General features: G+C 32.2%; 1 protein-coding gene across 1 annotated transcript; it reads right to left on the bottom strand.

Moving 5' to 3' along the window:
• Positions 1-2,650: 2,650 nt before the first annotated feature.
• LOC131602073 (pectin acetylesterase 10-like) lies at positions 2,651-6,599 on the bottom strand. Its single transcript, XM_058874077.1, has 11 exons — positions 6,055-6,599; positions 5,334-5,416; positions 5,098-5,227; positions 4,932-5,005; positions 4,733-4,819; positions 4,524-4,648; positions 4,303-4,417; positions 4,111-4,188; positions 3,506-3,611; positions 3,230-3,375; positions 2,651-3,150 (listed from the first exon to the last, which is right to left on the bottom strand). The coding sequence occupies exons 1-11, from the start codon at positions 6,266-6,268 to the stop codon at positions 3,043-3,045; spliced, it is 1,266 nt and encodes a 421-aa protein (XP_058730060.1). The 5' UTR covers positions 6,269-6,599; the 3' UTR covers positions 2,651-3,042.
• Positions 6,600-17,860: the final 11,261 nt, after the last annotated feature.

The following is a 17,860-nucleotide window of genomic DNA, read 5'->3' as shown; positions in this document are numbered from 1 at the left end:
ATATGAAGTTTTGTTGATTTAAGAATGTGAGAATCCAATAGAAAAAAATAGAATTAAAACCAAATTTGCTCAAAACTTAGAAAGAAAATGCCAATCAAGGGTATCAAAATTCATTATCTTATTGATAAAGCATCTCATTTCGGTCATGCTATGAAAAATTTGACATTTCTCTCACCATCACTAATCCAATTATTTTTAACCTATTTCCTCTTTGATCTTGAATAGGAAGAGTTTGGTATAACACTCTCTGAGTTTTCTTCATTTACAAATCAAGAATCTCTCATTATATACTAAGTCATTGATGAAACCTTGAATTTTATTCAAATCATATGTTAGCGATTGCATGTACATAATAAAAAATGTGTCACTTTAATTAAAAAAAATTGTTTTAAATATGTAAATGTCAATCTCATTTTGTAAAGCGATCGTATGTACATTATGAATGTGTTTGATTTGCTAAAAAACGAGGTGCTAGACATGAATTTTTTTATACTCTGTTTAATGCAAAAACTAATCATGGCACTGGACAAAAAATATGACAAGGTACTGGACAAAACTATAATTTCTTGTCCCCCACTAAACCATGGGACAACTTGTTGTCCCAAGCACGAATTATAAAAAAAAAATCAAAAAATTATTTTTTCTACTCTCTTTCTTATTATTTAATATTTTAATTCATAAATATAATATTAATATTTTTTATATAAAAAAATTTATAATAAAAATTATACTATTTTTATTCGACTCATTGACATATCAAATAAAATAGAGAAAAAATCTCAATTTAATATTTTTCTTCTCTTCTCATTATTTAATATTTTGATTCAAAAATATTATATAAGAAATTATATTATTTTGTCTGTTGCATAAACATATTAAACAAAGTAGAGTAGAAAAACTATTTCTTCATTTTTTTCCTCCTTATTATTTAATATTTTGATTCATAAATATTATATTTATATATCAATAAATAATATTATATTAGAAGTTATATTATTTTGTCAGGTGCATAGACATATAAAAAAAATCGAGAAAACAGTTGTCCAGTCCAGTAAGCATCAAACACAGTACAATACTAAAAGTTGTCTTGTACTATCTAATACTGTTTTGTTCAGTAATTCATATTTTGCAAACAAACACGGTCACTTTAATAAAAAAATTATTTTAAATATGTAAATGTCATGTATAATTATATTTTTTTTCTTCAAAATTTTCTATCTTATTAAATACAATGTCTATATTGTTCTCAAATATTCTGTTCCACTTTGTATTGATGTGGTAAGAACAAATAAATAATAAATAAGACTACTTTAATAACTATTTTATTTTTTTGGACAACTTTATCATACTTTTAATCTTAATTTTCATACAAAAATTTTAAACACATCTATTTCTAAAGGAGAATCTAATATCCAATTCAATCAATTGAGTGATCAATCCGTATTTTTAAGACTAAATTCGAACCAAATTAATCTGCTGATTAATGAGTTGGTTGGGTGGAGTTGGGTTCGTGGGTCACCCACTAAATATAATTTTTAAATTCTAAATATAATATTAGTTTAATTAACACATTTATTTTACAAATTAATTAAAATTCATAAAATTTTGTATTTAATTTGAATAAAATTTATCATTTAATACTAAAAATTATTTTACGATTCAAATCAAGTCAAAAAAATATACAAATAATTTAAAGTATAATTTTAAAAGTAAGATATATCTCTCTTCGAATAAATAAATTTGATCTCTCAAAATTGATTTAGACTTAGAATTTTATAATTAATAAAAACTATAATTATATTTAAAAAGTATGTGCATCGTAAGATTTATGCTAAATAATTTATAAATAAGTAAAACTTAATATAACTAAAAAACTATAATTATATTGAATAATGATAGGAACTTATAGTTGATAGCTTATAACTTATAGTTGATGTCTTATATTGAATAATTTTCCAGGGATAGAGTTCCTATAATTAAAATATAACTAAAGTCACATAACTTTTAATAAGATATACCTCAAAAATAATTTTTATGAAAAAATATTTAGGCTCTGTTTGATAAAATTAGCGCGGTTAGATGATATGCTAGCTGATAGCTTATAGCATATGACTGATAGTTGATAGCTTATAACTTATAGTTGATGTCTGATAATTGATAGCTGATAAGTTAATTAAAGTATTTGGTAAAATTAGCGGTTTAACTAGATGATAAATGTAAAATAACATAAAAAGATATTTCTTAATTAATAACTAAATGTATATTTAAAATAATTAAAATTTATAAAGATAATAATGAAAGAAAAAATGATAAGCTATAAGCTATAAGCTAAAACGCTATTTAAAATAGCGTCTAAAAAATAAGCTATAAATTAGTAAAATAAACTATAAACTCGTGATGAAAAGATTGTTACCAAACAGGTCTTTTATTATCATACGAGCTTATAAACTATAAGCTCAAAATAGAGCTTACTAAACATAGCCTTAAAATAGTTTCAAAGTTTGATATTAAAAAGAATTATAATAAAAAATTGAAATAATTAAAATAACATTTTATAAAAAAAAAACTATTTAAAATAAATTTTATTTGTATTTTTTAGACAAAATTTATAATATTATTAAAACCATTCTAAAAAAGCTGAAACAAACTAACTACATTATATTTTCACTATGATAAATTCATTTTCATTTCCATTTTATATTCTTCCATCTTACTTTCATTCATGAAAGTAATAGTATCTGAAAAATCTACAAACTCAATACACATCTCTCTAATCTTGGTGCCACTTGAGACACCAATCATCTTATCAATGACTTGTATATGTTTCAAACATTTAAGCCTAACATTAGAAGTTCCATAGATTGGAACCACAAAAAACAAGTTATTCAACCAAAACTGAATAAGCATATTCAAGTAAATGTTTATGTATACATGAATGAAAATTTATAATTAATTTAACACTTTTTTTCCCTTTCTTTGTTGAACTCCAAGCACCTATTTGCAATGCAAGAGCAGAACAAAAGTAATGAAAGAATGATACTTTTAGTTGAAAACCAAATTATGGCAGGTTTTGTCACAAGGGTAAGCACACCCTACAGCTTTAACACCGACTCGGTCGAAAAACCAGTTCCCGACAGAATCCGCGATCCCCTGCTTGCATAATATAACTTGATCAAAATTTACTATAATCAATAGTCGGAAAAGAATACAATAGTCGGATAAGACTTACTTTATTTCCAATATGAGGAGAACCACGAGCATGCCATGTATCCTGTCTTTCGGATTGGCAATGAGCGAAGCACGAATTAATGAATAATCCGTTTTGGCGCGACCATGAGAATCGTCTTGTAACTCTAAGCATCTGGTTTCGAAAACCTGGTTCATTTTGATTCAATGTTCATGATGTCATTGGCGAAAATTAGTTGTAAGTAGTAACCAAACTGAGAAGAATAACTGACACAAACTAGAAATAGCTACTCTTTGAAACTTATGATTTATTAATTACTTTGTAGAAATTGTATCTGTGGTGAACTGCAGCGTGCGTAGTTTTTTCTGCAATCAAACCAATTCCAACGATAGTCAGCAGACGGTGGAGCTAGACTAGCTTGAACCTGTCGGAAAATTAAAGCAATCACAAATAGTTAAGAAATTGGCCGATGAATGACGATAAACCTTTGAAAATATTCTCTAAGAAGAGTCCTTATACCTATTCGGAATTCATTGGTAACACAGTTACACAGAATGATCCTAAGTTTGAATCAACTAAGCATAATAGCATAATTTTATGACGAACACTAGGATCCATTTTTGAGGGCATGCAAGGCGGACTACTGCACAGAGGACCTAAAACTTTTCATGGCTAAATGTGACTAAATAGAGTCTCATAATATATTGTCACGGTTAATTCGTGGTTAAATAAAGCCTCTATTTGTTTTGTCATGGTTAAACTGAGGCTAACCTACACAGGGAAACTCTGACGACCACTATATGTATAAGGACTAATTTTCATGCTATGAATGATATTATCGTCCATGTTTTTCAGAAGCATGAGTTCGAGGAGATTGAGAAATTTTCGAACAAACTGTAAGGTAAATCGTTGAAGCAACTTACCTGCCAAGTATCATAAGCTGCATTGAGAAGAAATAGCGGAGTCCTAACACTTGCGATTAAACGCTGAGGAAAAAAGCACTGAAAATGGAATATAAAAACAGAAAGCGAAACAAATGAGATTTTCACATACTATAATGTTACTATTACTATTTATGCAATTTTACAATCTCGAATGAAAGAAATAGTCGTTACCAAAATTGGATTGAGGCGACTGGTACAACTCCTTGGAAGGCTCTTATGCACACCCTGTAAGGTGACTACGCTTCCAAACAAATTCCTTAAACTACGACGGCCAGCTACATCAATGCTGAAATTCGAAACAATTATCTTGTCATTAAAAAAGAACCGAGATATAGATCAGACCCCGCGAATAATAATGGATTAGAATTGAAAGTTCGTTAGTTAATGTTTACGAGTCAAGGAATAATCCAGCATCGCTAAAGCACTTTACTCTAGTGTTTCTTGGAAACAATTCCCGGAATTCATCGCAATGTAGTATAGCTGATAAACCTCCCGCAGAACATCCGGAAAGAAGAGCCTAAAAACGAAAAGAAAAATGTATCAACTATCAAGCAGATTTCAGGAAGGTGATAATTTTCGTATGAAGTTTTCAAGGGCGAACCTGTTTGGCATATCGCATTCCTTTCGACATTAAATCTTCCATTGCAGCTTGCCAAATGCGCTGCCCTCTGAAATACAACCCTGCTGCCTATGGAACAAAGATAAACTCGGCACATTAATTCAATCACCGAGTGAGTTTTAAACCGGAGGTCTAGAGTTAGAATCCTAGAAACTTGTATAACAAACAAAGTGAGTTTTACCGCATTTTGACTGTCCCCGCTAAACGATGCGCCGTCACAATAACGAATTTTTACTCTATTCCAATTGTAAAAATCTGCAGATATATTCATCCAAATGAAAGGTGTTAATTCCAATGTAGTTAATTATGAAAACAATAGCGATGTTGACGAGTCTAAGATTTATGACCTGGATTTTCCTCCGCTTTGTTGCTCAATATCCCGATAAACGGTATCTGTTTTTCCATAAAATAGGATGAACCGTGGCGCGTTTTCTTGCTGTAAATACAATTTCTGACAGTTCCACACCAGCCTCCTCCCTATCACCAAAAGAAATGTAATCAAGTTTTTAATCACTCTATGCCTAATGTCCTGTCTTAGATGAACTTAGTTCAAAGTTCATGAATCTCGCGAACAATAACATACCTCTAGATGTATCAACCAACTGTTCGATCCTGAACCGTATCCACGGTGGAAGTGGTAAGCCGGGGAAGATCCATCCAGACAAACTGCAAAAGAGAACACAAATCAATCACATTGAGAAATTATCTAATAGCTTTTGTCTTTACAGCTGTGAATTGCATATCAAATTATTCTAAATAATGAAACGGCTCATATCAAAAATAAGTCAGCTATATAATCTTGAAAAGTTTGATTTGTAATATGGAAAAAATTTATTCTAAAACTGAGTTGATTTTGAGTTAATTGATTATGTTAATTGATTCTTGCTAAAAGTGAGGTGAAGGTAAGATGAATTATGCTTGGATAAATTCCTGCAAAAGTAAATTGAACATTAAATTTCACTCTAAAAATCACGTTTAGACTCAAAAGCTACAAATCTTAGCTTCAATTAGAATCAATTCTGCAATGCATAATCAATTCTAATAGAGAGCAACCAAACACATCTGAATCAATTCTACAGATTATAATCAATTCTACATATCAACATATCTCTAGATCTCAACTAAAGGCAATAAATAAATGTGTCAAAAAATTGATTCTAGAAGAACATAATTGCTTTTGAATCTAGAATTCATTCTAACTTTAAGCTCAATACATAAGGAACCACATTACATTCAACCTAATGAACAAAACAACTACTGAAGAAAACATAGTACTATGAACAATGAATGGAAACAAGGGTTACCAGCTCCTTTAGCAGCAGCTCCATTGATAAGAGTAAGACCAACCATCAAAGGTCTATTGTAGTAACCTCTTCCTCTCACAAACTCCATCTCTGTCACATTACCATTCTCAAAACCTTCCACAACCACAAAACCTATGAAGAACACAAACACAAACACACATAACAGCTTCATGCCAACAAAACTCTTGTTTGTTTGGCACATTGCCATATGCATTTTAGAACAGCAAACAACAAAAGTTTAGAAGTAAGAGAAGAAAGTGTTCAAAAAGGGATGAAGTGTGAAAAGAGAACAAGTATATGTAGGAGGAAAAAAAGTACAAAAAAAAGGACAAGAAAATAAAATAGTGAAAGTGTTAAATTTGAGCAAGGTGAGTCACAAGTTAGAAAATGGTAATAATAAATGACAAGGTTTTGGAGTTGGGTATAGATTGGTTATTCAATGCAGCAATAATAGCATGTAATAACTAAACACTGAGAGAGTTAAGAGGAAGATAGAGAGAAGAAAAAGAATGATGGGGACTTTTTTCATTAATGCAAATGAAAAAAGAGCTTTTGTGGCAAAGTTTATACAATGCAAGAATGCCATAAAGGTTTTTTTAGGAGAGAGTATTAGGTGTGAAAAGAAATTGGTGGTTGGTTATGATTGAATTGATTTACTAATGGTGATTTTAATCTATAGACCTTTAGAGTATGTGAGTTGCGTGTCCGACACGTATCAGTATTTAACATTTATATGACACTCAGTATGATATATGTCGAAATAATCAGATAAATATAAAAAAAAAATAGATGTTTATTATCCAAAAAATAGTTTTTTTACTGATTCGACACACTTTAAATCAGTCTCCGACATTAGGACTACATTGATAATAACATTTGTCCAACAATTAGTAAAAGCGTTTCATAAAAAATTGTTTTATCTTTACTTTAACAAATATATTGAAGTAACATAGAATTAAAATTATTAATTTTAATTAAAATATTTTAACTCTTTAAATAATAAATAAATAAATAAATAAATAAAAGAAACTCAAATATATATCGGTGCGGTGTTAGTGTTCTATATATTTTACGTTATTGGTGTCGAAGTGTATGTATTGATAACTAAGATTAAAGTTGAGTTAAATCTAAATTGTTTAAAGTGTGTGTTTGCTTCTTTACTGAAAAATTATTGTTTTTCAATAAAATGGTTATGTTAAATTAAATTCAAAAACTATAAATTATGGGCATGATTGTTTCAGCTTTAAAAAAATGATTTTTTTTGTATTTTTGAAAATACATTTTTCAAAAATGTTTTTTAAAATATTACAAATTTTTTTATATTCGTTTTTTTAAAAATAAAATACTAATTTTAACATCCTAGAACATAAACATAGATTATTGAAGACCAAAACTTAGTCAAAATCGCAATTTTTTCAAAAAGTTATATTTCAAAAATGATTTTTATGAAAAACTATTTGAAATAGCTTCAAAATTAAGTAATTTTTTGAAATTTTGATATCCAAATTTTTTTTCTCATAAATAGATGAAAGACCTAATATCACAATTTAAGAATAACTATTTAAACAAAATTTTCATTTGAAACTTTTATAAAAAAAAATTCACAAAATTTTGTAATACTATAAAAATTATTTTTAAAAAAAGTCAAAACAAACGACCCATAAACAAAATTAATTCTAGTCGAGAGCAATTAAATTTGAGAATCAAATATCTCAAATGCAATTTTTTGTCTTGAGGATTAATTCTAAAGTGCTTTAATCATGAAACCAAGGTACACTATGTTGAACTACTATTAGAATCTAGATTTTAACTACATACTGGACATTTGGAGTGTGATTCGAGAAGTTCCACAGATCGAGATTGTCTTTAATTGTAAAGATAATTTTATAGCTTATTTTTAAGACTAGTAATGAATTCATTCACACATAAAAAGTGATTTTTTTTTATCAATTAATATTTAAATAGTTTGGTTCATAACTGCATTTGTATGTACATTTGTGAATAAATTTGAAAATTGATTGTATGTAACAACATAAGCTAGAAATATCAGCTTTCATATAAAGAATTTATTCTGATCACATCACCAAACGTGATTCTAGGAACTGATTAGAAAGGTGTAACCAAACATAAACACACACTACATCATGGTTGGTGGTGAAAGAGAAAGGTTGAGAAAACAGCACCGACATAAGTATGAGGGAGGGAAAGAGAGAGAGAGCTGTACCTCACTCTCTGAATCTGAGTGTTGAGAGTTGAGGGTGATGGGGGCCATATGCAGCTGTGTTTGTGTTGTTGAAAAATCCAATTTTATATTAAAAAAAATGTGACCCACATACTGTGTTAACTTGTCTTGTTCCTTATACCTTGGTGCTATCGTCACGTATTTAATTCATGGACTTATTTTTTATGTATAAGTTGGCTCCCACCAGAACACATCATGAAAAATCGAATCTACTCATAAATACTCTCACTGTCTCGTAGCATTAAAATATTGTTCAAGGTTATGTTCTTTTTAAAGAGTTAATTAATAAGTATTTTTTTATATGGGAGTATCGAAACTTAAAAATATTACAAATTTAATGAGATATTAAGTATGCAAATATCAAAGTTTATTAGAGGGAATCTTCACATTTGTACAATGAAAAAATTTTAATGAGAGAGTAAAATTAGTTAATCAATCAATACAACAACGATTATCTTCCTTTTAAATATATAGGAATTTAAAGTTGAGATGTAAATGTGAAAAAATAGAATTTGAATATTTTATAAATGAGATGAGTCGTATATATAATGTCTTAACTCTTAAGATTTTTTATGAATGTGTTGTATATTCATAGGCAGAGCCAGCGTGCGGTGATCTCGGGCAGCTATCCAGGCTCCCCTTTTTCTCACCTTCCATTTTCAAATGTGAGTATTTATATTACAAACTCTAGAGTTTTTTAAATAGAGTTCTTGTCTTCGGTGCATTATCCAGGGTGTGATTTCATAAATCAGCATCAGACAGAGTTGATGAAATCACTAGATTTTTTAGGTGATTTCTTTGTCCGTGGTAACTATATCCATTAGCATATTAGGCTTAGGCTAAGTTGGAAACTTGGGAAGAATGAATTAAAAGACTGTGGACGAAATGAATGTGGTTTTAAGCTTTATGGTTGAATAGGGCGGTGGTGGAGAGAGAGAGAGAGAGAGAGAGAGAGAGAGAGAGAGAGAGAGAGAGAGAGAGAGAGAGAGAGAGAGAGAGAGAGAGAGAGAGAGAGAGAGAGAGAGAGAGAGAGAGAGAGAGAGAGAGAGAGAGGAGAGAGAGAGAGAGAGAGAGAGAGAGAGAGAGAGAGAGAGAGAGAGAGAGAGAGAGAGAGAGAGAGAGAGAGAGAGAGAGAGAGAGAGAGAGAGAGAGAGAGAGAGAGAGAGAGAGAGAGGATAATGTAGAATTGAAGGGTGTCAATAAATGAAATATAGCTAGCTATTATAGTAACTGAAAAAAACAATATATCATTTCACTTGTTAGCTTCAAGCCAATCAAGAATACCCTTTTCTGCTTCTGAAATTTTTCCATCTTTTCCTTTCAAACTCCCTTTTATAAGTTCAAACTAATCCTTGTAATTCCAAATTAAAATCAAAATTACCACTTCATTATTCATTAATAAAATTTACTTCAATTTGTATTATAGTGAAATGAGAAATATTTTTTATTACTGTTTTTATGGTTTACCTTCGTATTGAGCAACAATGTCGGTTAAAAGCTTAAAACCACATTCATCTCTCTCTCTCTCTCTCTATATATATATATATATATATATATATATATATATATATATATATATATATATATATATATATATATATATATATATCCACTACCCTCCACCACCGCCCTATTCAACCACAAAGGTTAAAACCATATTCATTTCTTCCCAAGTCTTTTAATTCATTCTTCCCAAGTTTCCAACTTAGCCTAAGCCTAATCTGCTAATGGATATCGTTACCATAGACAAAGAAATCACACAGAAAATCTAGTAATTTCATCAACTCCGTCTGATGCTGATTTATGAAATCACACCATAGACAATGCAACGGAGACAAGAATTTTTCTTATACGGTATTTTGGTTCGCTGTTGAATTTATTCTTACACAAACGCCAAGTACTGTTTATTACTTCACACACGCTATTTATTTGAGATTTATTTGCAGATAAATAGTACTGACGCAATTGATACAGAATTAAATTTTGCAGGCGCAGAGTCCAGGGATTCAGACTGTACTGGTAACAAGTAAATTATTATTAATTTTTGTTTCCCACTAATTTTTGTACTATACTATTGTTTTCAAATCTTTTCCTTTCTTTTCAAATCTCTTTCTTTCAAATCAAATCCTAACTTTATTCCATACATCTCTCTTTTCAAACCCTACCATACACTTTCTTTCAAATCCTACTACCACTCAAATTTTCCTTTTTTGTACGGAATCACTTCATTCCCCAACGTCTCTATCCTTCTTTTCACTCTATAAATACCTCTCATTTTTTCCATAAATTCTCACATCAAATTTCAACTCATTTCTCAAACTTCTACCTCATAATTATTTTCTCTTCTTCCCCGGCAAAAATGGCAAAATGGATGGATACGTGTTTTCTTATGGTCATCACTATTTTGGTGGTGATCATGTCCTTTTTCTGTCTGCATAGTCCTGAAAAATGCGGACCTGGGTTGCTTACACTCCCGTTCATCTATATGTTGTTATTTATAGCATGGGTTTTTAATCGTCATTTTTAAAGTTTGTCGTATCTTTCGCTTTCAAATAATGTACTGTTCATTATATTTGTCGTACTGTTCATTATATTATGTAATATTTGTACTGTCAATATTAAATGTCGTACTATCTGTCGTACTGTCGTTTAAATTATCAAAATAATATTATGTGTGTTTTCTGCCAGGTAAATATTTATTTTTCTGTACATTAAATATTTTTCAAGGTTATTATCGGTAATTTTGTTCGCGTACAGTATTTTTTTTGTTTATTTATTATGTTTGTGTTTTTCTAACAACTCATGTAAATAAATTTTCACCATTAACACAACAAAAACAAAAAAAGAAAAAAATTAACTTTAACTGTTAAGTTTTCACTTTAACTGTTACGTTAATGCCCGGACAGCCAGTTGACAGTCAAACTCGCTGACAGCACGATTCTCCGTGTTTTGTACCATCAATCAAATCAATCTTTTGCATTTCAAAATTCCAAGATTTTTGTTCTAGAAGTCTTCTGATAATCACATGATCAGCAGAGACTCAGCACTGCACAAAAATCAGGTACGCTTAACTGTCTCCTACACAAACAGTCCCTAATTAGGGTTTTTGTTTTTTTCAGGAGAACAAGTTTTTTGAGACCTCAAATGGATTTCATGGACCTCCATATGTCTCAAAGTACAACCAGACAAATTTTCAAACTTCAATTTGCTCAGACGCACAGTCAGCAGCTCAAACAGTCGCCAGACGACCAGTTTGACCGAAAAGTCAACAGACAGTCAAAAATGAAATTTTTTGTCAACATCCATATTTTGTCAAAATATTCATCATTTTATCAATGGTTGATCATAATTCATCAAAAAAAGATCAGAAATCAACAAAACCCTAAGTTTCAAAATTAGGGTTTTCTCCTAAAAAGTCAACTAAACTTTGACCGGCCATAACTCTCTCCTCGTTCATTCAAAAAATTCCAACCAAAGCTTGTTTTAAAGGAAATTCAATTATCTTTCGAATGCAATTGATCACATGGTCATTGGATTCACCATTTGAAAAATATGAGCTCAGACATTACAGGTCATTTTCAAAGTCAACAAAAAGTGGTTTTTTGTCAAAGGCCATAACATCAAGATAACTTCTCCAAATGAAAATAAATTTCCAAAGTAGCTTGTAGAGGACATCTTGAGGTTTCTAAAAAGTAAAAGAACTCCTTCATATGATCAAAATTGAGGGAGATATGCCTTGTTGAAGTTGGCTATTTTTTGAGAAAATGCATGAAACCAACATTGATCAAAAATGTTTTTTTCCAAAAGAGGCCAAGTTTTCATGATCCAAACATGACTCTAATGATGCTAAGGGCCTCCCACGACCAACCTAAGGCCCATAGCATTTTTATTTCTTTTTTAGTTCAATTTTATTACATTTAAAGTTAAATTAAAAAAGAAATGGTGAAAGATAATGGTACAATGCTTTGATCTTAAGCTAAAGCCATCAAGAATGATTCAACTCTGCAGCATGAAGGTACATAGCAGGCCTAGAGCAAGAGGGATGAAGAAAATCAAGCCATGGTCAAAAATTCAAAGATTTTTAATGTTTAAAAATCAAAAGTTCAAAAAGCAATCAATGCTTCTTAGCTTAGCTTTGCAGCACCTCCAATGCTTATAAATGAAGTAGGATACTTCATCAATAACACACACGAAAATACCTCAAAGATATAGCTAAGAAGTTCACAAAATTCTCAAAAAATATCAAAATACTTGTAATTTTCGTTTTCATATTTCCAGCTACTATCAATACAAAATAACCATTCTAATCATCTCCTGGGACCTAATATAGTAAGTTGGGATCGTTACTCATGGTTACATGTTCATAAAACTCATGCTTCGAAAGTTACATATTCATGCATTTTTTTTAACTTTCGTGTCTCCTAATTAAACATGTTTTAATGCAAACTAACACTTCTAACAAGTTGCCAAGATGGTTTAGGAAAGGTTTGAACACTTACATGCAAGTTTCCACGTAAGAATTCTCATGTACCATTTTTGAGTTTTCAAGTATGTGAGCATTCGAATACCATGTTCCATGAGTTTTTAGCCAAAACTAACGCCACCATCGTGTTCAGGAGGTCATTTTAAGTCAACCTGGGTGCCCCTTGTTTTTGTTAATGGCTGTTTTTTTAGGATTTCAAAAGCATGGAAATCTGAAGGAAAATCCGCTGGTAAAATTGCAGGAAAATGCGTAGCAAAATCCGCAGGTACCATTGAAGAAGAAGATGAATAGTGGATGAGACTCTTTGACCAGCTTGCGTGGCATTTCCTCTTCTTTCTATTCGCTGGTCAGCTTCGCGTGGGTCCCACCTGGAAGACTTGAATGCTGACTTATCCTATGTTGCACTTCTATTCACGCACACCATGTACCTCTCCAATCTGAGCCACATGATTAATCCAGTCACTCAATCCAACGCACCAGACACGCTAGTCCATACTATGGACTTTCTCATCAAACACACAGGATCAAAGACTTAATATATTTTTTATTTTATTTGATATAACTTGCAAAATTAATTTAAAATAGTTTTAAAAATCAAAAAATATATAATAAAAATACTTTTAGGTTTATAAAATAATCTATTAATTTTTGACACAAAAATATTTTATTTTTCTTAATAATTAAAATATTTTGTTTAATTAATTAGTATATATTTATATATTTGCTTTTTAATTATTTCAACTTATCAAAAAATCAGAAAAAATATGTTCTTTTTAGTAAATTTAGTTTATATATTATAGACTAATTTTGTACATAATTAGAATATTTTTCTCATTAAGTTTAACTTATGTGTATAATTGTTTATATAATTATATGTTAATTAGCTTAATAAATTTCCAAAACAACTTAAAAAAATCCAAAAAAATTAGTTTTTATTTTAAAATTAATTAACAAGCAATATGAACATATTTTAGACTTAATTTTTAGGTTTAAATTTTATTTCTACCTTTTTCTCATTTTAATTAAATTAATTATGCATTAATTCTAATTAAAATCAACTATCTAAAAAATCCAAAAATACTTCCCTTTATCTTATTGCAATTTAAATTCATAGATAAGTGTATAGGTTGTCAAAATCATGTAAATAGCGTAGTTTACATTTCTCGCACAATCGATGTAATAGCGTAGATTTATTTTCCACATTTTACATTCCTGCACTTTAAATTTCTGTACATATAAAACTGCATGTATGTCAAAGATAAAAATAAAGCGCTAGGTCACTAATCTCAAAAGACAAAAATATCTGAATCATAACACGATCACACTTGCACCTCTTAAGGTAATCTGTAACACCCCATACATAACTGACTAGTATATTATGCATGAAACGTTAAAATTGATATTGAGTACATACAAAAGCTAAAGTTATAGAAAGGTCCATATAAAATACAACATGAAATTCTACTAAGAAGCATAATACATGAGTCTTCAATGGATCTTGCACAGCGGAATGACAAAACCAACGAGGTCTTCGAGCCAACACCACTTCCAAGTCTTCAGTCCAAACCTGTTACTGACCAAACACTACTAACTGCACCTGAAAAAATATAAGTTGATTGGGGTGAGATTACTAAATCTCAGTGAGTCCTCCTATCCTATGGGTCCACTCGGATCTACAGGGTACATGCATCAAAACCGAATCCACCGCTGATTCGGGGTTCATCCTCACATCCGGTACAAGTACGAAGAAAACAAGGAATCATCCACCATTGGACGATTAATGCAGATATGCAATTATATAAGAAACCAAGTATGCAAAACCCGCATCCATATACGGGGAATCCAGAAACGCGTTAATGCCTCGACTAGGTTATAAAAACACACCCTCGATGGATCACGCCCATGCCTCTTGCCAAGAGACTTGTACAAGCACACCGCAAGATGATTAGACGGGTTCGCACAAGCCTAAATGGTTGCGAGATGACCTTAGCCTAATTGGCGTCATTGTCCCATTAACCATCTTCACGCACATGTGTTAACGCCGAGTACAATACGCCATCTTGACACATGGGTCCATCGGGCGAAAGCCTAGTGATGTAGCCTACATGGCACCGCTAGAGATGGTTTACCTGTTATGCGTAGGCCTACTTGGCCGCACAACGCCATCATACCGAGCACGCAAGTGTGTTAACGCCAAGTGGGAAATGCCTCAAGACCCTCACAAGCACACTGCAACGGTAGCTCAGGTGTGAGCCCAAGATCACATGATCGGGGCTGTCCCATTGGTCACAAAGCCTGGGATGTAACGCAACCTAGCCCCCGGCCCGTTTCGATTCAAGCATACACACATATCAAGCGCCAAATCACACAAGCACACAATCCCAATTGTTTAGCCAAAACAACGGGCATTGACAAGATACTCACATCTCATCACAACATAGCATTCGTATTTAAACATAATGTAGCAATTAAGTGCAATGAGATCAATCCATTCTAATCATGAATGATTCACATATTAAAAATAACATATCCATGATCATAAATGACATTAGCATGTTTAAATACCAATTAAACAAGTCTCACACGGCTAAAGAGACACTCGGTTCCCTATACGGAACGGAACTGTTCTCGGGGGAAATAGTCACATACAATTTCACTCGACAAGACACACTAAGTGGGGTTAAAATATGATTAAATCAAACATTCTGGTTTGGGAACGAATTCTATTAGAAAGTACACGACGCTAGCTTTCCAACGATATAAAGTTTGCGCAATTCCGATACCCGAGCAGGAAGTTATGACTTTCTAAAGTTTGCTGATTTTTGCACTTTTGCCCAGCGTAACGGGTTACGCCAAAACCGTAACCGGTTACGAGCACGAAAAATAGCCCAGAATTGCATTTTCAGCAGCGTAACCGGTTACACCAACAACCGTAACCGGTTACACTGAACCAGAACTATTTTTCTGCATTTTTAGGAGCTCTAAACCAGTCCCAATTGTCCTATATCAATTCCAATCATCATGATTCAATTCTGAACGAATTTCCAACATGCAATAGTGATCTAATGTACACATTACATACATAAAACACAATCTAAGCATTAATCAAGCATGCATTACATAAAATTACCAATTAGCAATTTATCACATTTATCATTCATTTAAGCATGCAATATGTTTATCTCAATCTAAACCCTTGACATGCATTCTTCCCCAAATCCTACCCAAGTTCTATCTAAAGGACTCACCTTGCTAAAATGGAGGTTTAGAAAGATGATGTTTGCTGCCATTGGACTCCCACCATAGCCAAAGTTTCACTCCATCTTCATCAAATCCGTAATCACACTTGTACCCACTTTCAGCATCACTGACACAACTTCAAGGTCAGTTTTCTCCTTCGAAAAAGAAGCTATGAACGCGAACCATAGGTGCAAATCGAAGAGAAATTCGTTAGCTATCCAATGGGACCAGAATCGTTACGATCGGAGTTATGAGTTGAGAGATATACCTGATTTAGTGGAGGCTGTACCCAAGGTGCGAAAATGGAATTGATGAACATAACTTCCTCCTTTCTCTCTTGCTCCAAATTCTGAATTGTGAAACAAAAATGAATAGCATGCACCCAAACAAGGCCTTATATCATGCAACATTACTCAAGGTCCATTATGCCCTCAAACTAAGTGATAATTACCATCATGCCATTAGTTGAATTCTAACTAAACTCTTTCCATTCTAACAACTTCCCTTCCTAATGCATAATTATTCCATAATTCTCTCTTAGTACTTCATAATCGTACTCAGGTAAATAGGGATGTTACATTCTCCTCCCCTTAAATTGAATTCGTCCTCGAATTCTTTTTGATCACCACGGAAACAACGTGTCCAAAACTATACCAACCAGGGGATGAAATGTTCCTTACATTTCTCTTCAGATAATCTCACTACTCTGTCTGAGGGTCATTCCATATGAAGAAGCATAATCAACCAAAACACCTGTGTCCCACTATGCATGGTTAGGACCTTGACTCTCAAGCAACACATCTATCCAGATACTTCGTCTTGACATATCTGGGGAAATATCCTTCCAGGGTCCTTGACCTTCACTGCTCTGCACTGAATCTCCAGAACTTCAAAAACTCTAATAATCCACTCATGTCGGATATCCTTCGTTTCATTCTCTGGTGTGTTCACCCTCGTTCAACAAACATTACTGATTCACTCAGCTCCTTGAATTATTTCCCATCCAAGCATTCTTGCTACAGTATTCCTCTCAATGACGACACTTCAAATTATTCCCCACCAAAGTCCAAACAATGACGCTAGGCGTTAACCAAATGTCTTGGTCTTAACTTCTGGTTTCCAAAGTCTTAGGATGATTGTCCCAAATTTACCTTTATCTATATACTTAATCTCCTTACTTTAACCCTTACTCCAGTTTAGACATAACAACTGTCACTGCAAACCACGAAGGTGTAATCGTCTTGCAACTATCGCCTTGTCATCCGACAACTTCGAATAAGATTCTACTGATAAGACGCGAAATTCAACAACTAACCTGTAACCATTGTACCAGTCTTCCTGTACAATCATAGTACACAAGGCATAACCACAAAGAACTTGCGCCAACTGAATTTCCTCTCTAGCCTTCAACATTTCGGCAGTCACGATATTATGTCCAACCCTTGTGACTTACAAGCTCAACTGATGATCTCTACAAACATCGGACAACATGCCATCCAGCAAATGTGTTCCCCAGCTGGCCCGTTGACAACACCTCTTGAGTTTTATGGTGGATCCTCGAGAGACTGGAATGAACAAAACACTGTTTCAACAATTTGCCTTAGGAAGATACTTTCATCCCAACATAAAATCCTACAATTAGTCCGTTCGTTCCTACCTCCGACTTATCTGATTCTTCCTTGATCCGTTGCGCTACTCTGATTCCAACAAGCCACACACCTTGAAATCCTCTAAGTCATATTATATCCATAATTCACTTAGTTTCCATTAATACACAATAATTCCTTATCTACAGTCGTCCAATTACAACACGTGCCAGAACTCTATATACATCCATCATC

This window comes from Vicia villosa, linkage group LG1 (assembly GCF_029867415.1).
Source record: "Vicia villosa cultivar HV-30 ecotype Madison, WI linkage group LG1, Vvil1.0, whole genome shotgun sequence".
Taxonomy (NCBI): Eukaryota; Viridiplantae; Streptophyta; class Magnoliopsida; order Fabales; family Fabaceae; genus Vicia; species Vicia villosa.
The sequence above is the reverse complement of the archived record's forward strand: the minus strand, read 5'-3'. Positions and strand labels throughout refer to the sequence as shown.